This window comes from Melanotaenia boesemani, chromosome 16 (genome assembly GCF_017639745.1).
Source record: "Melanotaenia boesemani isolate fMelBoe1 chromosome 16, fMelBoe1.pri, whole genome shotgun sequence".
Lineage (NCBI taxonomy): Eukaryota > Metazoa > Chordata > Actinopteri > Atheriniformes > Melanotaeniidae > Melanotaenia > Melanotaenia boesemani.
The window spans coordinates 18724476-18749924 of NC_055697.1; the positions used below are offsets into that span (position 1 = coordinate 18724476).

At 40.2% G+C, this 25449-nt stretch overlaps 1 protein-coding gene across 2 annotated transcripts in view; it reads right to left on the reverse strand.

The window, feature by feature from the left end:
• Positions 1-11974: 11974 nt before the first annotated feature.
• The window catches only part of lrmda (leucine rich melanocyte differentiation associated), a 228334-nt gene continuing 214859 nt past the window's right edge, over positions 11975-25449 (reverse strand). For both annotated transcript variants that reach the window (XM_042010790.1, XM_042010791.1), the window contains exon 7: positions 11975-13444. In XM_042010790.1, coding sequence (XP_041866724.1) covers positions 13365-13444 — 80 coding nt within the window. In that variant the 3' untranslated portion in view covers positions 11975-13364. The remainder of the gene's footprint in view (positions 13445-25449) is intronic.

Consider the following 25449-nt stretch of genomic DNA (forward strand, 5'->3'; position numbering starts at 1 on the left):
CTTTGAAATTCTGTCCTTTTTATTCCAGCGAGAGAAGTGAAAAAAAAAAATGTTTTCAGCATCTAAATGTATTTAACTGTTTATGCTTTTAGCTGTATTGCATTTTTGATTATATCGGTTTCTTTCTACACATACTTATGAAGTAAAACACATTTAAGTCTGTTCAACAGATTTTACTAATCAAATATATTGGTAATGCTATATCAATTTCCTAGATGAATTTTCCTTTATATAACTTGTAAATGAATACAGAGACAAGCTTAGGCTCAAAAAACAAACAACCCCCCCCCCCGCAAAAAAAACAAACAAAAAAAAAACAATAAAATAAAAAAACCTGAATCTGTCATCACTGTTATGGATGTAACAAGGTTGTCATAGCAAGCAGGAAATATATTTTTGTGGCCTTTATGTGAAGGATTAAATTACCTTTTTTTCATTATTGGTATGCACATTTTCTATATATATATATATATATATATATATATATATATATATGTGTGAGTGTGTGTGTGTGTGTGTGTGTGTGTCTACATTACTGCTATAAAATCTTATTTGACTTCATTCCTGACCTTGACTATCATCAGGAAAAGCTTTAGATGAATGCAAACTATTTTTTCAATCCCCACCCTGCTGAGAGGTCGGTGACCCAGCCGTCCAAGTCTCACCACCAATCCACCTTTCTATTGGATCTGGCATTAGTCTTGATTTACGTTTACTGACATGCTATTAGCTGCTCCATCACTTTCACCTGTCAGACTGTCAGTCAGTGAGGATGCACAGTGATGGGTGGGAATAGCATTCTGTCCGCACCGGCCCGTATATCTCCACGGAGACGCTGACAGCGGATGAGCAAAGGACATCATACCAGGTATCTCGCTGTGCTGTCATGTCAGAGCTGTGAATGTGCACCACAGTCAGGATGCCTAGCATCTTAATGTGGATTTAGCTCACAGATACAGTTATTTAAGAGCCAAAGAATTTATTGCTAAAATAATCCTTTCTCTCCATGTTTGAGCTAGAACTTGTCACAAGCAAAGCCTGCATAGTGATAAGCATGCCATTAAATAGTGGTAAAGCTGAAATACTTTTTAAGCTTTATGTAACAGCAAATTTCCAGCTCAAATAGGGATTCTAGATACATCGTACTAAAAACTGCTTTGGCCATGTCAAGGGTACTGGGATATCTCCTGAGAATCCTTCTAACATTATGAGCAGCACCAATTCCAAGGTGTTATGATGTGGCAGGATGACTTCCCTGACAATGAACCACTCCTGCCTTATAGCTAGAAATCAGTGGACATCTCATAAGTCTCCAGGCCTTGCCCTCCTCCTCCCCCTCTCCATGCTCCTCAGCTGAAGTGTGCAATTTCACACTCCAACGTCAAACAGCCGCTCAGAAGGAGAATGTATGACCCACCCTGGCATTTGTCCTCATTTCTCTCTCAAATGTGCAAACACTATTACCCTTGGGTTATCTTAAGTGGTGTGGTGAAGATTCGCAGCCTCTCCTGTCTTCTCCTTGCCAAACACACCATCAAAACACGACAAGCGGTGGGGACAGAGTGGGGGTAAGAGACACAGTGAGGAGGAGGGAGAAAGCGATGGAAACGGAGCAGATGTTTGTGTGGCTGCTGATTTGTGGCCTGATAAGGGTGCTACACAGGCAGCTGGAATTGATGGCTTGTTAGTGAGGACGGGCCCCTCTGTGAGATGTTTTCAAAATGATTGATTTACAATAAAGTGGCTCCGGGTGTGTGCATGCAAGCAGAACTGATGCAGATCGATCCCACTGAAATTGATTGATCAGCCATTTAGCTTGGCAGTGTGTTTACCGAACGAAACCAAGCAGGACTCTCCTCCAGGCGTCTTCCATCCCCCATAAAGCAAAGGAGAAATGCCACCTCTGGGTCTGTCTCATTTCTCTGGTGGTGGCAGCAAAAACAAGCCATATCAGAGTGTGAACCATAAAAACGTAATCATACAGTGAGAAATACTGGCATAAACGTTTACGATTATGTACTTTATTCTGCTATCAAAGTGTCCTTCTGTGACTTGGAGATACTATGCCTTTAAAAATAATGACTAACCTGCTGCATGCCTTATCACAGTGTCACATTGAGACTTTTAGAGGAGGGTGCAGAAATAACTAATAACAGTGGATTTCAGTAAACGAGCAACTTGTTTTCAGCCGTACTTAAAGTTGACACATCAACAACCTTTAGCCTAGCTGTTCTAGTATCATTGAGAATAGTATTAAACATGATGTAGAATAGCCCTCAAGTGTTAAAGTGCTTCATTTATGGACAGTATCTTCAGCAATTTGAACAAACAGTGCAAAGAAGGCTCTCTGTGCGCATTTTATAAGGAGCTTTGCTGATAAATAAAGCACAAGGACAATGTTTACCGTGTGACCCCTGTGACTTTTCTTTACTTCCTGCCTACCAAAACAAACCTCTTCACCACTCAGCTAAGGACTTAAATCACCTGTCCTCATTCGCCTCATCCTGTTATTTGGATAATTGCCGACAAGAGCAAGCTTTTCCATTCTCAGGACAGCATGCAGCGGGCCCATCATGTCCCTTATTAACAATTTTACACACTTCGTCGCAGCAAGAGGGTGTCAGAATGCCAATAATATTTACCGTCTGCTGTGCAGGCTATTCAAGGGAGACTGAGTGTTGCTGATTGCCCTGACAGAAGCTGACAGCATCCGAAACCTGAGATCCCTGCAAATCAACTCAGCAGTCTTTTTTTTCCTTCTTCTTAAGGCAAGAAGGTGTGTTTGTGGGCATGAACCAGGTGATGGAGCTCCATGCCATTCAGGCTTATATCCGAACACTGACAAAGATGATCTTTCCTGTATTGCACTGTTCAAGGGAGGAATTCAGGGTGGACACACCAGAAATAATCTTTTTTTATATGTTAAAAAAATCTCTACTTTCTCTTTTTTTTTTTTTTTTCTTTTTGTTTCCCTTTGAGAATGTCTGTTTTAGATGTCATTATGGGTCACTTAGTAAATCAATGAGCTATAGTTTTAAAATCATTTGCCAAAAGAGCTGGGAGGCAAGTAAATGAAATGTCCATCATGAGAGTATTGCGCCTCCTCAGTCAATCCATCCAGTCTGTAATTATTTCCATAACATTGACATGAAAGATGTTGACACCAATTAAAGCATCTCCCTTTTGACCCCTGACAATTTCGACTCAAAGCGTCGTCTCAGTTGAGCACAGACACACATGTACGCCACCACAAACATATCAATATCTTTGGGACCATGTGTGTAAAAGATGCTGTTTGTTTTCTGTGATAGAAATGAAGAGATCCTGAGATTGAACCCCCCCAATTCAGATGTGATAATAGTTTCCATGACGATGAGGCATGCTCAGCGCATCAGTTGCGGCCCAGATAAACAGTGATCCTTTACAAAAACAAGAAGGTCATTACAGCAGCTTGTCAAATCAATGCCCAGTGTGTCCAAGTTGATTAAGACATCTCCCCTCAGCTCTGACACTGTCAATAGCAGCAAGCGCACAATGCTGTGGCAGGAGGGGATAGGAGGGGGGGCGGGGGTGTGCTGGAGGGATTGAAGGGGGTGGGCGCCACTTCTAGTCTTTTTTCCTTCTGCACACATACACACAACTACGCAAACGCACGCACAGTACTCTGATGATTGGAGTGAAATACCCATCAGTCAGGGAGCTGAGGTGGACTAATGATTCCCTGTGCTGCCTATTAGAACTACATGACAACTCAATCCTGCTCACGGAAAGAGAAATGGAGGAGAGAGTTAGATGGGATGGAAGCGGAGAGGCAAGAAGGGGAGAATAAAGACTAAGAGTAAGAGATGAAGAAAAGAAGAAGTGACCTTGTAGCAGCATCATTTGAGGCTGAATTAAATTGGCAAGAACAGCTAATCTTTACCTTGAGGCAATTAACAGAATTAAAGCAGAACAACAAAGACACAGGGGTTGGCCCTTTTTTTCCTTCTTTTTCTTTCTGCCACTGCCATTTGTAATTTGTGTTTAAGGTCCTTTTCTGGAGAAGTTCTTCCTCTCTAAGCCTGTCACTGATGGTGGGATTTTCTATCTGACAAATAAATAATAGCAGACTCCAACATGTGGATGGATGTCACTATCATAGACTGCTGGTTATAAAAAGTAAGATTATGCTTTCAAGTCAAGCTGCAGGGTTTTTATGTTGTAACTTCTTCTGATATCACTGAAGTATATTGACTTAATTATTTCACAACTAAGTCAATAAACTCTGCTGTTTCTTTTTTTTGTTTGTTTAGTTTTGTACAGTCTAAACTTTTTTTACTTGTGAGACAATTGGATGTTATTAGTAGGAAGTGAATTACTTTAAGTTTAGCCTCTGCACTCGGTCTCATAGCCTCTCTCTTCTCACAGAACAATCAATATGTTTGGAGAGGCAGACAAGGTTACCCTATCAGCCTGTTTTGACACACACAGAGAGAGAGAGAGAGAGAGAGAGAGAGAGAGAGAGAGAGAGAGAGAGAGAGAGAGAGAGAGAGAGAGAAAGAGAGAAGGGGGGTGGGGGGGGACATTTCTGATGCACAGTTGCGAAGGTTCACGTAGAAGAGAAGCATAAAAACCAATAAGCCTTTAGCTCAGAGACATTGAAACTTACTCTTGTAAGTAGATCAATATTTCGTACTATTGACATTAAATCTCCATAAGCATATTTGAAATGGTGAATGATTTTCAGTGTTTGTTGTGAGATCTTTGACTGAAGTAATGCTTAACTTCCAGAATACAGTTGCTAGCATGGCTGAAATAATGTGATACAGACTAAAATATCCCAATAAGCAGTAGGTGTTGGAGGGAAATGATGCAGAAGATTGTAGCCTTTCATGGTCAAGGTATTATAAAGTTGAGTTTTTAAGCACTTATTAATAGTCAGTGTCTTTCCTGTTGTAGACAGCTGTCAGAACACTGAAATTGGAGAAGAGAAGAGGAATTCTGGTGGGGGAGCTGAGCAAGCTGCTACCCAGCAGGAACAGGAGAAATTACCATAATCTGAAACATGATAAACCTCCTAAACTTAAAGAAATATGAGAAAATGGTATATTGTGAACTTATTCAGCAGGTTATTTATGTGTCAGGTGTTTCCCTTTGAAAAAGTATCTTCTTAATTGTTGAACACCCTTACAGTGATATTGTCCAATGATTGTATTTAACCAGTAGACAGACACTGCCTGCACAGGTTAGTTGTCATATGTTGCCCAGTTTCAGTGCATGAGTTCATTTCAGACAGAAAGAAAAAATTTGGACCATGATCCACGTTTTAGCTTAATTTTGAGAAAAGATTCAACATTTGGTCCTGAGGCCCAAGGATGAAATAGACCATCCAAGCTAAATACAGCAAATGTTGCTATACACAGCATCTGTGCAGCAGCATCCATGCCACAGGTGACTTGCATATGTTAATCCAGAGGCTTAAATTTGAATTTTGAAGAGACAACTACCACTAAAGCAAGGTCTTTTCAGGGGAAGTTGTTATTTTTTAAATCAGGATAATCCCAAGCTTCTGCTTGACTTACAACAGCTTGGTGTCATAAACACAGAATATGTGTGCTTGACTGACCTGCCTGCAGTCCACATCGGTCTTATATTAAAAATGCATGATGCATCATAAAGAGGAGGATCAGTAAACAGCTGAAATCTTATATTAAGCAAGAGCAGAAACAGATGGCAACAACTATTATACACAATTCTTAAATTATTAAAAAAGTGTATGTTTTTAGTGGGGGGATAAATCTTACTCTAGATTTTTTTTACTTTTCTGAATATAATCAGTGAAGATGCTGAAATCATTTTTATTTTACTTGTGACAGTTAAACAAGGTTAACAAAGAAAAAATAAACAAACAGCAAAGAAAAAAAAATCTACATTTTATTGCAATTTTAGAAAACTTTTTAACTTTTTTGAAAATGCTGAATGCAAAATCCCACAGAGATGACTTGTTATAAGTAAAACTCGGAAGGAGCATCTAGAATGGACTTGCCAAATATGGAAACTTCTGTCAAAGCATTTAAAATAAGAACAAACATAGTGACCTTATTCTCACCTCAAATATTCCCTGAAATAATTATCTATATATCTTAAAACTTTTCTACCTTTTTTAAACAAATAATTATGAATTCTATCAGTTCCACATATAACACTGAGCCAAGTTGCTACATTAAAAAAACAAATCAAAGTCAGCACCCATGCTAAACAGTGCAAGAAGAAAAGAAAATCATTCTTAAAACATGAACTCAAAGCTCCTGACCACCAATATTGTTTCCATAAAAGTCAAATTGGCTGCAATAAATAGTGCCTCACCTCCAGAGTATTCATGATTCAAGGATTTCATTTGTACTCCACCATACCCCAGGGAGGTGAGCTGGATCTCTGTCTTGAAGAACAGATCTCCCTCACCTTTTCCCCACCATTACTCACAACTGTGTGTCAAAAACTGACTGCTTCTGTATGTCACTGTCGTCTGCCAAGGCCAAGTCGGCCCGTTTAAGAGGCTGCCCTCCAGAGAACCCTCAGAGATATGTAGGCTCAGAGTGCTGCAGGAAATACCACAGACATGCAACATAACACACCCCTCCCGGAGGTCACAACTCGTAGCGTGTGTAATCGTATGAAATGTATGAACAATGTTTACAGTTCATGGGATCGACAATCATGGGACATATTCCCTTCCGTTTTTGAAGAGAAGGGGGGAGGAAGAATTTCTGCAGGCTTCCCATGGTGATCCACAATGACAGTCATGTACCGGCTACTGCTGCAGCCATTAGAAATAAAATGTGATATCATCACTTAGTTCAATGTAAAGCCCCCCCCCCCCCCCCCGAATATTCTCTTCTCTTCAGTGAAGCTATATATGTGTTTGCTGATGTGAGAAAATCATTCTTCTCTCCTGGGGGCTTTTGCTGATTCTTTTTCATGTCAACTTGTTGGATAAACACAAACATGCAAATTTAAAATCAACAACTCCTGAGCCTCGTAGACACAAGTTAAATACCAATAATTACAAGACTATCCTTTAAAATCATTGATTGTCCCAATCAAGTGTGTGGAATTAAAAGTGTAGTTGTAGGGCTTCAGGTTCAAATGCAAACTTTCCAGTTTATATATTTACTGCATGTTCTCTCTCCCAAATGAGTCTGGTTGTTGTTTTAATGATGAAGAAGCAATAAAAGAAAGAGTGTCTGTTAAAATATTCATCTAATAACATGTCCAATAAAAAGGATTTTTAAAATATTTTTCCTCAATGTAAATGTATTAAAAGAAAAATTAAAGAAAGTGATTAGAAAACCATAACAAATACTTGAATTTTCATCTCAAAAATGGCATCAAACAGTGTTTCACTTCAAAACAAACACAAAACAAAAACATATTGCATTGTTGTCGTACAATATTTAGCGCTGACACTGACAATAATTAATATTCATGAGGCTGCGACTTTGCAGCCCCTCAGGATGGTTAAATTAATTATGCTAACAGGGTCATTTAACTGCTTTATTCAAAGAAAGCAATTCTCGTGCAATGAGTGACACAATAATTATGCACACAATCTAACAAGAGGACAGTGACAAGTGGAGAAGAGACGCACTCATCTCCATAAAGTACAAAGACCACTTTTACACATTTTCGCACAACAAACAAGAAGCCGATGTAAAATCCATACAAGCAAGATGAAAGAATAACAAAAACCAGCTCACAGTTTTAAAGCCACTGCAGCTTTTCTCTCCCTGAGCAATAAATATGATTTGTTATTGTGTGTTATTATTTAGAATTATTCATTTTCTCTGTAAGTGCACATAGAGGGGTAATAGAAATGCCAGCAAGGTGGCTGATTTACTTGGTAAAATTTTCATCTCAAGGCTTGTGCGGCATGATTGGAGTCTGTAAGAGTAACGGGAAATCATGCATTATGTAGGCGAATTTGACACGACCTTGAGACTCCTCTGCACAGACCATATATTACCATCAGAGCGACCTTGCCGTCCCGAAGATACATCTGATGTGTTTAAGGCTGTTTTACAATGCATTAGGAGGGCTTTACATGTGCTGAGCTCACTTTATTTGCTCATACATTTCACAGGAAGAGTTTAGTGTCAGGCTGATGGGGGCCGTTCACAGTGACTGAGTCACTTGTCGAGACAAATGAGCCCGTTGAAACAGGCCGAGGCACCGGATAATAAGCATTTCAAAGCAAATTCCCCCTTTTCCACTTCCTTCCAATATGCAGCACATTTACTTTTCAGTGAACCCTTGCTGATTCCAGCTCATCATTTATTCTCACTCGCTGGAATTGATTGACCTGCATCTTGAAGACAGGGAATGGATATAATTTTTCCCACCAAGCAATGTGGTGTCAGGATCAATATTCTCACTGTTGGTTAAGCTTTTGCAACCTTTAGAATATCAGCTCAAATCGATCCCTCTCACATAATTGTCTGCATTTTCATATCAAGTTTTTTTTTCCTTTTGCTTCATTTTGAACATGCCACTGACATTTAAATGCCTCATGGTGTTGCCACAGGACCTGATGAAGGTGAGGGCCACAGAACACATAAAGCAGCATGTTACATTTAGTGTCCATGTCTACCTCTTTCTACTTTTGCACGCCTCTGCCATAAACATGTGGGGGAGTGGGGCCATGTTATATTTCCATATAAAAAGCCCCATAATTATAGGGGGGATGAAGATGGTTGTTCCCCTTATCAGAGGAAACGATAAGGGAGTAGCAGACCCTGTGAAAGAACAAGGTCCATTTTGATATAATTGGCAGTGGAATTATTTATGACATTAATTGCCACATTATCGACTGGCTGTCAGCTGCTGTGTCAGTCTGTCCATCTTTCTTAGCAGAAAGAGCCAGCTCAGCCTGGTGCCCACTGACAAGCTAATTACTACAGCACAACCCTGAATGACAAATGTTACTCATCTAAGACTGGCCAGGCCCGGAAATAAGGGCCACTTCCCCCACCCCAGCTTCTCTGGAAAAAGTAAGATGGCAGTGTGCTGACAAATGTAGTCAGGTGCAGGAAGGGAAGAGTTTGCATGTCAGACAGAGACAGAAACAGGAGGAGGTGGAAAACAGAGGGGGAGAAATACCTAGAGCCAGAGGGACAGTTAAATCTAAATCTCATCCTGTCCTGTTTGCTGCTCTGCTGTCGACGGGCAGTTGTCACTCATAAAGACAAGTCCTTTTCTTCTCTGTCTGCCTTTTTGTAATTTGCATTGGCTCATGTCAATCAGTCATCAGGTTGTGGGCTGATAGCTACCAATGGGGTGGTCGGTCCTTGATTTTCTTGACAGCAAGTCACGTTCTAGTGTGCTTTTTGCATTAGTGAACTAAACTTTGCCATAACATAGATGTGCAAAATAAAGAGACCGCACAGTGTGTAAATATAATTTAAAATAACAAAAATCTGAAAGGAGTTCCTGCTGGGTCAAAATTATAGTTACAAATAAAGTATCTAACACTGCATGAACTTAAACTGTGTTATGTAGAATTTAGTATTCAGTAAGTCAGAGTACTGTTGTGTGCTCACAGGAAACTCAGCTTACATCTATAACACCTGGATTTTCTTCTATTTTTAACAGTGGCTTTGAAAACTTTTTCCTTTCTAAAATTAAAAAAAAAAAAAAAAAAAGAAAATATTAAAGTTGAACTATGTATGCGAGTTAGCACATGCAGACTGATGCTCTCACGCACACACACACACACACACACACACACACACCCACACACACACACACACACACACATTCTAGCCAGTAGTGGAGCCTGCAGGGCTACTGTAGCAGAATGTCACTGATCTGTTGTGATGAAGTGGCGTGCCATTTGTGCAGCTAGAAAGTTCCCAAGAAGCAGCAGTGATGGAGCTGAGGGTCATCGAGGGCATCGCCTACAGGTAGATCTATGGCTTGTACCTTAATTAATCTACTGTCCATGATGCCATGCATCCAATTCATCCCCTTACACGCACAAAGGCGCACATCAAGCATATGTCAACCCGTTCCGGCACTCTCCACCCAACCCATAATGCAGATTGCGTTGGTGTGGCAGCTCGGGATGCGCCCCTGACGAGGATGGGAAGTGACACACACCAAACTCGGTGTGTCCCCCAGCCAGCTCCGGTGGCTCGGGGCCTGTCAATTCCAGCTCCGTCAGTGGCACTGGCTCAATGGCAGTGCCTGTGACACATGTCACAAAGTTTTAAATGTCTGCTCTTTTCAGCAGGATGGCTGGGCGCACGCCGCAGCCAGGGGAAGGATGACATTTTGTGTCGTGTGGGGGGGAACTTGTTGTGGCTCCCCTCTTCCTGCCTCCTCCAGCTGTCAGCTCCAGTTTCCTCTGAGCATATCAAAACACAGACAAATAAACCTTGTCATTTTGAAACGCTAGCACTAGTGACCAGGCTCCTGAGTGGCATGTCATCTGGAATATGGTCACACAGTCCTGTAGGAAGTTGTGATGTGTGTACATGCAAGTAGGCACTCTCTCACACACACAATCTTACAAACTAGAGCATTGTTTAAGTTCATAAAAATAAGAAATGAACAGGGAGAGACACAGTAAGCAAACATTGCATCAGGCTATATGTGACCTTTTCTTCATCTGTTTGTGGATGAGTGACATGCTGTACTTAAACCCAACGTGGTTTCTATCAGGCCTGACCAACATCAAGCCTCTTCCTTCTATGTCATCATCACTGTTTATTTATCTTCATCAAGTCTTAAATGTAAAATGTAAAAAATGAGATTTGCCAGTGAGGGACATGTTTGTTAACTACCGTCACAGCTGTAATAAAGACTAACACTGGTTAATTATAAGTTGATTTGATCTATAAGCTTCATCCTGGAGAATATTAATGTGATGGACATTTTGTCATTAGGCAACAAGGTATTGTGATAGATAAGGAACTGATATAAAAGCAAATTAAGATCCATATATAATTAATCAGAGACATATTAGTTGGACCCTTTTAATCATAATCAGCTAATACAGTTTTACCTCAGTTCAGGTGCTAAACATAATATGTTCATGTAAAATCTTAAACTCAAAGGTTACATTGAAACCCTTTACCTGCTGTTGAAACAAGATTAAAAAAAAAAACAACAATGCAAAACATACAAATAAATTCATTAACACAACATTAATATTATACTGGTGCTACGTTCTTAATGCTTTTTTACTTACAGTGAATCTCAATGCAAATAATGAATGGAAATTTACAGTAAGAAGGAATAAAGTGGTTAAAGACACAGTTGTAAAAGATGATGATTGACATTGCAATAAAACAAATCAATATACAGATGGATGCAAAAGTTTGGACTGCAGGTCTTAATGCTTAACTCCAACTTTTTGCTGAGATCAGATTTTTTTGTATGGTTGTTCACATTATGATTTAAGTGCAACCACATATAGGCTGTCTATAGCCCTGAAGTGACTCACATTGCAGAAGGATATTGTGTTTATGGAAGAAAAATTAGCTGTTGCCACACTTCGCCTCCTCTGGTGCCCAATTGTGACATCTGTCTCACTTCAGTGATGTAAAAGTCAGACGAAATGCAACATGACTGTTTAGGCTGAGGTAGCTTTGAAAAACATCAGATGTGGATAAGATTTAGTAGCAAAAAGTGTCCCATGCCGCATGTGAAACACCTGGATTTGTGCTTTTTAGACTATTTAAAAAAAAAAAAAAAATTAGGGTTCATATGGACATACAAGTCAGATCTGGACCACTTTTGCCTGCTGTGTGAACCTTTCTGTGCCTTACTATGTGAGTAAAAAATAACCTGATTTCCAGAAGATTATTATTTTTTTTTCTTTTTTACTGCATTAAGGGAAATTTAGCACTTTCTGTGATACAATTACAGTGATTTAGCAATTCTTTTCAGTATTTTTTTAATTTCTTTTTTAAGGTTTGTCCACAGTCTTCAATTATATTAAGGTCAAAAGACTGTGATGGGCATAGGGAAATCTTCATCTTGTGCCTCTGGAAGTAATTCTTTATGCACTTTGGATCATTAGCCTACTATTTTAGCCAAACTATTTTTTTTTTTCACATGGTGGGACATTTGCTTCTGGAATTTGCAGGGATTTAACAAAACTAATTTTTCCTCGGTCCAGTGAAAAGTTTCCTGGTGTACTGGCTGTAACACAAGACCAATCCATCCAAACCAATGCTTAAAAACTAAAGATATTTCGTTAAATTCTTCATCCTTTATTTTATCCAGATATACCTTTCTCATTGCAGCCAAAAACTTGGATTTTAATCTCTGTGGAGGCCCATGACTTTTTCTAAAATAACTCCTCTGACTTTTTCAATGAGGTCACATTTGATCAGGTATTGCTGTACACTTGATCTGTGGAACAAAAATCCAGATACTCCATAATCTCGTTATTTCACGGCTTGTAGATATTGGCTCATTTGTTATTTACTTAACATCATAAAAGTAATTTTGACCAGAGGTGCCTAAACTAGAGCTGGAATGTGTAGCTGGAACGTGTAATTGGTAGCAACGGCAGTCCTTACCAAAGTTGGTAATGGAATGTTTTTATCTTTATATGCTGAATTTGGCACAAACACTGACTGCATCGTTACTCATATATCTTAAACGCCTGACATCTAAAAAGATTTTCAGTTTTACTAAAAAGATTGACAAAACTAATTAAGTTTTTATGAGCACAACAAACAATCTGAAGTCTGATGCAAACTAAGCAAGAGTCGATGATTTCTGTTGCTAACATTCTCCCATGTTTTAAACCACAGGTATATGTGTATGTGTGGGAGGAGAAGACAGAGAGAAAGTGAGAATGAAGGAGAAGAGTCCATGTCAGGGCCCAGGTGTGTGACCGGCACCCCTTTCACCCTTGATTAGTGGTGGGAGTGGACATGTGATCCATCATGGCTGTCAAAGAAAGGGAAGCAATTGGCTGGGTCTGTTTGTCGCTGCCTGTGTGTAAGACAATAAGAGATAGAGACTGTTCTTGCGTGTGTGTGAGCTGTGTGTCTTGACTTGTGTAGCAGCTGATGCTTAGAGGCAATCATGTCAGTGGGAGTGTCATCTCTGACTCTGAGCTGCAAGCAGGAAGACAGAACTAGACTCAGCTCAGTAGAGGAGGCATTCACAGTGGGGCTAGAAAATGATAAAGCCAAACAATACACATTCGTCTTGCATTAATATAACAGCATATTTTGATAAAAGTGAAATCTTTCTCCAGCAGATCGGGTGACTCAAATATCACCAGTGGTTTTAATAAATAAGAGAAGGATGTGATCCTCTGCCCTGCTGTGAGCATCCATTGTTATTCATGTCCTTCTCCATGTCCATCAGAGCTGATCATTTCGGATGAATCTGTTGCCTTCTGAGTGTTTGCCATAGTAGATGTAGCGACACTTGGCAAATACCCCTAAAAAGAGAGTAAGAAAAACTTTGGTGAGGTACGACTGCACATTAAAAAATATATGCAGATATTTTTATTCCAGGATATATTATTTATATCAAACTTATATGTTAGATCAAACTGTATAAAGATGCACTAAGCAGAAAATAGGTAACACTAAATAATTTTGTTAAAACTTTTAAGAAAAAATTACTCCATTTAATCACATTATTGTCTTTTTACTTGTTTTTTTCTTGTCCTTAAACATCGACAGAAAGGTTACTACTACTATGTCAGCTGTTAGATTTAAATCACAATTTAATGTACATGCATTTGGTGCTGAACAGGTGTTCATTTTATACCCTGCCCACTGGATAACTTTTGTCTGTTTTAGATGATAATATAGGTGAGGAAGGCAAACTACATGATTTTAAAAGAAAGCTGTTTTTGAACCTTCTATCATGCAAAATAATACAAATTTCTTAAACTTCTTTCCAAAAACAAAACAAATTTGCTGACGAATACATACACACAGAACCCTCACAGTGAGCAATGAAATGATCGTGCCTGTTACATCATATTTAATATCACATTTATGTTATTTACAAAAGCTAAATAATTAATATATCAGACAAAAAAAAAAAAAAAAAAACTAAACTTAAAGGTAAACATGCACACACATAAAACCTAGACACAAACATCTTTTTACTTGATTTGTCCAAATTATGGTTGAAAGAATGATTCCATTTATCAATAATCTTGATTTATTTTTCTTTGAGGCCAAAGAGAAAAAAAGAAAGTGAAGAAAAAAAGAAAAGTCCTGTGTCTACCTTTTAAAGCTAACAAAAGCTCATGTGAACAGCTTCCAGGGCATCTGGACTTTTAATCAAAGAAATCTAGACAAATCTGACAATATGTGTAGTGGGAGTTTAAGGACAATATTTTTACATTTTGTTAACTTAATAAAAACAAAGCGAGAAAGAAAAATAATGGCATTTGATAACTTAAATAAATGTTGGTTGTAGCCCTTATCCAAACCTCAAGTATATTTAGAGAAACACAATATTTTTTAAAAAAACAGCAGCTAATTCTTATATTTCAGAAGCTGGAACCATCAAATGTTTGGCATTTTTATCATGACTTCATCGCATAATTAGTCATTACCTGTTAAAAAGCAGGAAACTGAGAAAAAACAGAACAGCTGTCATGACTTCTGCTGACATTAAAAAGCTAAAATGACTACCATACTAGCTAAAAGTGCCAAATATAATAAAGGAGAATCATTATTCAATAGAGATATTCCCACAAAATATGTCTCAATCTTCTAGTACTTAATTAGATCATTCTGATATCATAATATCTATTTAGAAATTTTGGAACAAACATGAAGAAGTAAAGGCAATTAAGGAGATGAAATGGTCTGCAGTGCTTTCTTGTAATAAGAGGTGGGGCTGTCCAGGTAGAGGACTGCCCAGAACTTTGTGGTTGGTTTGCTCTGATTCTGATGTCATAGGCACTCACATCGCCACTTGATGAATGTGGCAGACTGAAGGTAGGTGTCACCTCCTGCCAAATGAGGCAAGCACAAGTGGCATTAGTGCTGTCAATGATCCTCTGACAGCAGAACAGATACAGCTTTCACCAGGTTTTCTAAATAGACATCAAGTGCATTATAGGAGGAGCGAAGGAGGCAGACCAGAGACAAGGCAGGAGAGGAGAGACATATGGGGGAGGCAGTGCTGCAGAAGGATGAGGGGTGCTCCGAGTGGTAAGTCCAATCACATAATCCAAAGAGACATTGTCAAGGGCAGGAAGAGAATGGCAACTAAGTGACAGAAAGCAGAGATGGGGACAGAGATACTGGTGCCATATTAGTGCCAAGCATATTCTGATGCCACCCTCAATTCTAAGCAAACCTGACACATCGCTCTCTTTCCCCACTCTCTCTGACTCTTCAAAGTAGGCTTTACCGAGTCACACACACATATGTGGCATGCAGACAAGCACACAAATCCACACACACACACCAGTCCCTCGCAGCAGTGGTGGGTGTTCTGTCAGGCGGAGGAGCTGTACAGCAGCAGCAGAAGCCCAAAAGCCCGAGGACAAGCTCAGTCAATCTAAATCTGGACTTTGTAGTGGAGCAGTGCTCATTTCCCCTCATAGCCCAGCTACTTGAGGTGATCCAAACACTGAAGTGTGAGAAGCTGTCACCTCCGATAAAATCCGGGACCAGCTCCATGCCTGCCTGCTCCCCCGGTGTATGAGGGATATACACACGTGGGTTTGTGTGAGTGTGTGTGCATGCGCTTCTCTGACAGCGAGGAGGTTGGGAGCAGGGGGGATGAATTCCAGCTGCTGTGATTTGCCTGGGGACATAGGTGCCATGGTTGGATACTGGGCTTGACACCACAGGACTCGGGGTATCTCACAGTGCTCTGATCACATGGTTACCGGGGTCTTTCACATATTCACAGCGTACCCAGCGAGTAACTCATTTTCTCCAGGAGTGGTGCCCTTAAAGAGATTACCCACTGAGGTACCAGAACCAAGGCTCCTATAAGACATTACCTAGAGGGAAGATATTTGTAGGTTGCAACCAAAGCCTTTCAGAGATAACCTTCACAGATGAAGGAACTAAAGCTAAAGGGGCCTGAAGCCTTCACACTCTGCTGAACTTGTCACAAGCCCATGAGGACTGAGGAGGATTGGATGGACCACATTCTGTGATTCTCCAGCACCAATCAGAAAGATCTGGGCGATGTGTGACCTGTAGCTCTCCATGAGTGCTATTAAAGCCTGTGTGATCAAAGAAGAAGAGGAAGAGTAAATTAAGGGGAAAGAAAAGAGCAAAGATCGGGGAAGGTGGTAGAGTTCCTAGCGAGTGGAAAAGTGCATAAATGTGAAAGCTCTCCATTTTGGCACTACATTAAGCAGTGACTTGTGTGCATAAACAGCACACTCCAGTTTGCTGCATTCCCTTCACAGCAAGAGCTTGCTCTTATTACAAGAGAAACCAAGAGAAAGATGGGGTGGCTGGAGACAGGGAAGGGAATAACTGAACCTAACTCATTCTTGTATAACGCCTTGTGAGACCACGCTTATGCCTGTGGGGTTCCGCCTGATGAACTGATATTTAATAACAAGTGTAACAGTGCCAAACTCTGTAGCCCACAATATCCTCCGTGTATCCTGAACCATGGATGACTGCAGTTGAATCCACACCCACACTCTCCACCATTATCACAAACCCTTACGCACTTTCATCTCAAGCACACAAACACAGCACACAGTGAGAACAGTGGGAGCAGCCATTGAAGTGACAGATTAACAGAGTGATGTGGAGGCTAATGTTTCCATCATGCACTGGTGGAGGAACAATAAGGCCTTTATACTGCATATGTCATGCACGCCCTTGTTGTTTTTAAGGGGAGAGCCAAACCTTCTTGTCTTTATTAAAAGGCTACAGAATCGGTAACTTGTATGTTTTAATGAAGATAGCTGAGGAATAAATTCATCACTAGACAGTCTGGTCTTTTCAGAGCTGATTACCCCAAGCATGTGTCCTCTCTACAGGGGCTTGATGGGCAATTCTGCCACAGTGTGAGTAAGGTAGCAGTGTAAAACTTAACACAGTATACACAGGGGTCTGATATGAAAAAAACACCAGTTGTATAATAATAATAACTTTCGTATTACAAGATCGAGGATCAATAAATCAGAAATTTCAATGGCCAAAAAACTAAACCTTGCAGACATGTTGGCTCCTTCCTTAAGAAAAGGATCATTACTAAGATGTTTTCGTAGAATACTTTATTTAATGCCACAAAACAAAATCTAGACTCTGCATATTTGAGTCAACTAGCCAGCCATTAATTCCCATAAGACTTCCCATAATCTCCAACCGGAATTTGTAACATGCATAATGAAACACGGTTAAAAAGAAATTCATGGGACACTGCACTGTTTGCCAGAAGGTTGGCTAAAAAAAAAAAAAAAAAAAAAGCAAAACACAACTCCTGTGCTTGTCATAATGGTGGAATTACATGTAAAAGGATATATAAACATAAAATCACATATTCTGTGTGTCTTTGTAGGATTCAGCTAATGACAAATCCTTATGCTTAGGTTCTCCCTGAAAACAGGCGACAGATGTACTCAAAGATGCGGAAAGTTGCATTCAGTAATTACGATTTTTGCTTTCAAAGCCCATTTTGAAGAAAGTGCAGTGGGTCCTCATGTTCACCAATTTTGGGTTGTGTGTAGACCCTTGCAAACTAGGACAGGTGACAGTATTTAGGTCACACTGACCCTTGTGGGCATAGACAGCATGAACTGGCCTTTAGAGTTCTGCTACATGACCTGAAACTGACAGGTATCAGAAAAAGTCTTACAATTCTCCCTCCAGCTGAGTTTCCAGATAGAATATACTGGACACGATGCACTCCCTACTAATTTGGTACCCCTTAATAGATAAAATATGAAAAAATATTGCTTGGGTCGTAGGTGCAATTTCAAATTTTGTAATACCATTCAGATTCTATCAGTTGAACTTTAAAAAAACATGAGTATAAGCCAAGTTTGTGTTAAAGACATGTGCAAACAGAAACAAATATAGACATATTTACAAGTGTGAAAGAATTTCCGACGTTTTAATACCAATACTCAAAACTTTCTCGGCCTCACTTATACAACATGCAAAAGGTACAGATACATCTCTCTTCTGTCTTTGGCTGATATTTGTAGCTATTGAATACTATAAAAAACATCTTACGTTGATTAATTAATGCAAAATATTGCTTTAATCTAAAAAAATGTATAAGCTGAGTCTAAATTGTGTGTCTGAGATTCTTTTTCATGGATCTTAAACACTACAGACACATTATTAGGGCTTCTCTGAATGTGAGTGTACCTGTAGGGATTCCTAACCCTATTAGCTCATAGCCTGCTTTAAAACTCTGCACTTAATCAGCACATATTTACAAGAGAAAGTCAGAGGGAAGGGTGATGGAGTGGGTTTAATGATTGTTCCCTGCATAAAATCAGCTCTACTCTTTTCAAGGGCCATCAATATGTCACAGAAAGACGCACCAAACTGATGTTGCTTTTAACATCAAGGTTATCTATTCTCGGCATGAATTCACTCCCTCCACCCCCAGTTTCTTGTCTCATACCTTCTTCACATCTGTCCTCCCCTTTTGTCTCAAATGCTTCTACTCTTTCTCCTCCAAACTGTCTTCCCCTTTTGATTCCTGTTGTTTACTGATCTTTTTGAACTCCTCTCTTTTCTACCCCACCTTTTGTTTTGACCACTTAGCCTACAATTTCATCAGTTCTATCCAAAAGAAAAATGAAATGAAATGAAAGATACTTTACCCCTTAAGAAAAATAGTAATACAATAGTTTAATTGTGTACATAAACACTTCATGTAACAACATGAAGAATGCAAATAACAATGCAATTAGGTTTTCTGTATTATCTACAATGGGCTGACATTACACTGTTGTCCAGGCTGGGGAAGAGTTTTGATGGAGCTGGGCAGGTTTCTACACGAGACTTGGTGTGAGTGACTTATGAGGTTGTGGCATAAGCTACTGTGAGTCAGGAATACTACTGTGGACATGATCCATCTTCAGCTGTCTTTTTATTAGTTCAGCTCGACATCACAAGTTCAAATCTGCTTTGATTTCCTGTAAAAGAAATGTCAACAAGTATCACAAACTACAACTAATTTTCCTGGAAGATCAGCAGAGAGCCACTCACATTAATTTTTCTGAGTCACATTTAATAGTCCACACACTTCTCATCATTGTTGATGGTGAGCATTGAGAAGATTATATCTGGATAAAGAAAACCCACATGTCATGGCTTAAAGCAGCAGGCCCACAGCAGCAGAAGACCACAGTGGCCGCCCCTTCTCTACTAAGAACAGGAAACTAGTGAATGTCCAGCCAGGAAACTTTGCCAACAGAAGACTACAAAAACATTTGGTCTAATTAGATTTCTGCTGTAACATTTAGATGGCAGAATTAAAAATTTGGCATAAATCACACAAGAGTATGAATCCTCCTTTTCCATCTTCCTTTGCGTTTGTAATTTAAGTTGGTGGAGGCAAACTTTAGGCTCCTGAGTACCAAATGATCATCGATTAAATGCCAAATCCCACCTGAGCATTGCTGCTGATCATGTCTATTCCCTTTACAACCACAGAGTACCCCTCTTCTAATGGCTAAGCTCACCAGGATAATGCCCCATGTCAGAATGGCTTTTTGAGTATTACACTTTTCATGAGTTTGCTTAAACCAAATGGCCTCCACAGTCATCATATCTCATGAAACTGATCCCTCTGGGAGCAAGTGGAACTGGTTATTTGCATCATAAAGGCACTGACTACAAATCTGCAGCAAGTACATGATACTATCATGTCAAATATGGTGACAGATAAAGTGTCAGATGGGTGTATATCACAGTGTGTCTGTGTGTGTGTGTTAGAGTAAAGGAGAGAGACCAGAAATAAGAAAATAAACTAACAGGGATATCATTTAAGTAACACATATTGATGGCATCAGCATGGGGAGTATCTTATTATCATTTTTATGATGTGCATTTCTCAAGAAAGGCATGAAGGCTTAATATGACATGCTGGAACTGAAGCCATTCTTACTCCATCTTAACTAATAGACTGCACTGTCCATTAGTTACATTTTAGCAGCGGAGGTGTCACTCGTCTCTCTTGGGCCACAAACAAACCTGCTGTTTGTAACTTTAAGAATTAAGGTGACATTTGACCTCCTCTAGTAAAAAATATTTAGTCCATTAAACATAAATAGCTGTCATTATGATGCATGCCTATAGGCTTATGCCTTCCCTGTTCTCCTCCTGGCCGCTTACTGCAGCCAAACAACTGCAGCGCCTGCATGTTCTCAACTTCAGCGTATTGATTAAACTTTTAAATAGCTGCCATATAACCCTGGGACATCAGGAAGATTAATTTGCGTCAATGTTCATCTGTAATTCATTAGCCATTTATACTCTCCACATTCACACAGGCTATCAGGAAAATGTGTCCCATTTTTCATCCAGGCACAGGCTGGGGAGAAGGAAAGGAGAAGGAGAGATGAGAGGAGGGCAGAAGGGGACGGGAAGGAGGGGATTATACAGCCTATAACACAAGTAGTACACTAACATGTCAAGAATGCAGAATCTTGTAACTTTAATTGCATACATAAAAATATACAGGACTTGGTGCCATTTAAAAATATATATATATGGAAGGTACCCACTATTAGCTGTCATTTGCAGAACTGATTAGAATGGGCATTAATGGTCTTGAAAGTAAAGTTTACGTGATGAAAACAAACACATTCTGCAGCAGTAATATAAAGTGATGCATTTGATATGTTTGTTTACTGTTGCAGCAGTGGTTGCACTACCTTGTTGTTTTTATTTCTTAAATTATTAAAGTTAAAAAGAGACCATAAACCTAAAATAGGGAAATTTCAAAACTGTGTGCCTGACTCAGATAATAACAACCCATACACAAGGCCAGTGAAGGATGAGAAAATAAGCTAAAATGTGTGTATGGGAAAATGGAAAGTTGAAAAATTTGCTACTGCCACAGGCTGATAGTCTGTCAGATGTAGGTTGCTGGATCATGGCTCAACCAGCTCTGATCAATAACAAGGATATTTTTGCCAAATGATTCTCTCTTAAGAGCAACAATAACAAACGCTGCTTGTCTTGTATGCTTCACCAAACCCGTGGTTATTCTAATAGAGGAAGATAGCTCTGTGATTAGGCTCATAACTGACAAAATAAATGAAGAAACATAAACAATATTTATGATGAAACATTCATTCAAGGGATGCAATCTACAAAGCAACCCATGTTTTTATGAACTGGTTATATTTTCCGCTTATTTACAGAACAAGCTGAAGTAGAAAAAACAAAAACAAAACACTGTAAGCACCAAAATGGCTACAATCAAACAATTTAAATTGAAAACAGCATTACTTACTGATGGGTAAATTACAGTTGCAACCAGACAAATGTCTACCAGTTATGACTCACTGTACCTTTCAACATATGAGGATGAGTAGGAAATTGAATTTTGGGGCACATATATTTTGACCTCAAAAAGCGATTACCTTTGTGGGAAGTCTGATGAGAAAAAAAAGGTGAAATTAATTTCAGTGACATTTATTCCACAGCCTGAGGACAACAGTGGTTACAGTAGCTCTGCAGTCTGTAGATAAGAGTATGATGGTTGAAGGTGAACAGCTTGGCCAGTTTACACAGTCCTAAGTATCCTTGGAGCATCTTTCTCAAGGCATCTGCTATCATCTAACCAACACACAGCTTACATGGAAGAGAGGGAAAGTTCCTTAAAGCACAACAATGACAAGCTGGTTATTTACTGCTATAGCTGATTTACCCTTAAGGGCACATGAAGCCACTAATGACGCAAGTAATCATAAGTGCTCATTTTCCCCATTAACATGTGGATCACAAATCACCACCCATGCACACCACATGGCATGACACTGATTGATTGTGTTCTTCATTACATCCAGGATTTCTAATTAAAAGAAAACCTCAGATAAGTGGTCCAAACCTCTGACCAAAATAGAGCGAAAAAAGTGAAAATTGCAATTAGAGGTTTGACTGTGTTCGTTAATGGTGCCGTTAATAAGAGTTGCTGATGAGTCACTGAATGGAGGTTTAATCACTGGGACAGGATTCAATAACAAAAGAGCATAATATTAATCACCAGAGAGTGATAACTTCACTGTTCATCCATTTGACATTGGAGGAAAGGATGAATTAATGATGCTCTCCATCTGAACACATTAAATAATAATTATCAGGCAAAACAGCATGAAAGGGACTGCATAATGAACCCCGTTGTCAGGTCAATTACAACCACCTAAAACTGTTCAAAGGGAAGTAGCTTGTTACTAGATAGCCACACCAGAAAGGACAGCTGTGGCTTTATCAGGGCAAGGCACTGGGCTAAAACTGTGTTTAGGGGTTGACGTATAGTTAGAGGGCACTGAAACTGTGTAGCTGTACATGCCGACGGTAAAAAGCCACAAGCGTTCAGTGAGGCATTCAGAGAGGAACACATCGAAAATTGGCAAGCAAAAGATAAATGACATGACAATGACAGTGTTTTGCTGGCTCCAAAGCAATGTCAGTCGCTAAGTGTCATGTTAACTAAACTCAACCACACAGACAATGATGGACTTCACGCATCAGTAGACAGAATGGCACCTCACTATGTGTCAGTGACAATTTCCATCAAATCAAAGATGGCTAGCAAATTTAACCACAAGAGTAACTGCTGCTGGAGTTTTACACATGCATATGAACATGCACTGATATTTTAGTCACAGAGTTGTGGTATTGTCTTAGTGTGCCATACTATAAAATTCACAATAGTTTTCCCCATCACTAAGCATCAGGCACATCAAGTTTTCTTCTAGCCACTCTTTTGATGTAGACATCAATTACTGCATGGCTGCAACTGTTCTGAGACACTGTCTTAAACAAACAGCTTACTGACCTCCAGCGTGACACATATCAATACTAATCCAATGTCTTGTCCACAGTCGTCACCCTCAGAGTGTAGCTGGCTGCACCTGCCTGACCAGAGTGCCCAGGGTTAGCTATGCTCCTTCACACTTCCTTTGCCTGCAGACATCAAACACTTATTACTCCCCGTCCTGGCCCTGCTAACTGACTGGCCAGTCTGGCCCACATGGAAACCCCATTATTAGAGTCATTTCAGTGCCCATCCTGATGCCTGTTAGGCAGCTCTCTACCTGGGGCTCCTGCTCCCTGCCTGCCTGACTGAGTGCCTGGCCTGCCAAACAGTGATTGGACATGACATGGTGACAGAAAACAGGGGAGAAGGGCAATAGAAATAAAAGAACAGAGATAACAGAGTGAGGCAGACAGAAACGGGGACAGAGTAAGGTGGGTATGTTAGCCAAGGCCCTTGTGGCGTAGGGTGTGCCCATCAACAAGGATAAGCGTTAGCCAAGAGCTGCATGTCAGAATGATGGAGGGGCTGGATCACTCATACCAGGGTGTCATCTGACTGGAAGATATCAATCTTGAGGCCTAATCTAAAGGGACATGGTAAAATATCCTTTAACATTGCTCTTCCATCCTGCCTCTGTGTCTCCCCTGCTTCTGTCCCTTTCACAGCTGAAAATGTGCGTAACCTTCATTGTTGGACCTCAATCGACCACACTCATTTTCACATCCCATTTCCTCTGTCTCCAGCACTGACAGTCAAATTATGATGGGTAAAATGGCACCTCGACACATGGCATTTAGCACAATTTGTCACCAAATTGTGCAAGAAAAAGGAGTAAAAGAAGCAGAAATTACTACATACAAATATGGCTCAGATATACAGTATGTTGGAATCAAAAGTGAATTCAGCCAAGACATGTTTTGGAAAGCTAAAATGATATGTTAAAGTCAAACTTTCGGTATAGCCTCATTTTATTTGTGAAGATAGAAGATAAAATTTTAATCCTCACCAGTTAAATGGGAGAAAAATATCCTGGGGCAAATTGTGTTGTCATGTCTGGTCATGTTGCCTCTGTCCTGTGCTCTTGGTCTTTTTCAGTGTGGGATTCAGGCAGCTCCTCAGCAAGAGCTAAGTTGTCTAACTTTTTAGTTTATCGGCATTTTTTCAAAAGTGATATAAAATAACAAAATACTGCTTGTACCATATAATTCAATAATGTTTCCCCAGTAAAACTGTACCAATTTGGGTATTTATCTTCATTCACAGAGCAGCTGCCTTTCAGCAATAATGTGAGATCCAGCCTGATAACATCTGGCTCTCTTCTGATTTGGGAATGGCTTGGGATCACCCAGAAGGAGCTGTAGAGTGTCACTGGATAGAGGGATGTCTGGGTTCCCCTGACCTATGTTGTCGGGGGCTTTATAACATTAATTGGGTAACCCATGGCAAACCACCCCTATTATACATAAAAACTCTGGAGCCAAGTTTCCCTTGCCTGGAACCAGGCTTGGAGGTGGGGCTGGAGACTGGCCATTTGCCCATGGGGCCTGGGCGGGGGACTGATTACCACTTGGTGGGGGAGGATGCTGATCAGGTTGTGTTGTGTAGTAAGGGTCTGCTGGGAAAGTCTGGTGGATTCTCTTGTCAGAAAGAGCTTCAACTCCTATTTGCAGCAGAGCTTCAACTTCAACCTACGGCAGGAGGTGAGGTGGGGGACATTGGGGGGACATCCTATCTCTGGGGCTGAGGTCGCGAAGGTGGTTAAAAAGCTCCTTGGTGGCAGAGCCTCTGCAGCATTGCATGGCCATCAGGGACAGTGCCACTGGACTGGCAGACTTGGGTGCTGGTCCCCCTCTTCAAGAAGTGGAACTGGAGGGTGTGCCTTAATTACAGGGGGATCACACTCCTCTGAATCCCTGGTAAAGTCTATTCAGGGATCCTTAAGAGGAGATTCCATCAGATAGTCAAAACTCAGATTGAGGATGAGCAGTGTGGTTTTTGTCCCAGTCATGGAACAGTGGACTAGCTCTACACTCTCATCAGGGTCTTGGAGGGGGCATGGGAGTTTGCCCAACCAGTCTACATGTGCATTGTGGGGACTCTTCTGTGGGGTGCTCCTGGAGTATGCCATACCAGACCCCCTTGTACAAGCTCTGTATGACTAGGCAATTAGAGCAATTCATAGCTGAGCGTGAAGCGGTTGGGATGAGTCAGCACCTCAAAATTCAAAACCATGGTCCTCAGCTGGAAAAGGGTGGAGTGTCCTTTCTGGATCAGGAATAAGGTCCTTCCCTGAGTAGAGGAGTTCAAGTATCTCATGGTTTTGTTCACGAGTTGGGGAAGGACAAAATGGGAGATCAACAAGTGGGTCAGTGCAGCATCTACATTAATGTGGACTCTGCATCGGTCTGTTATGGTGACCAATTATGAGCCGAAAGACGAAGCTCTTGATTTACCATTCGATCTACATTCCAACCATCACCAATG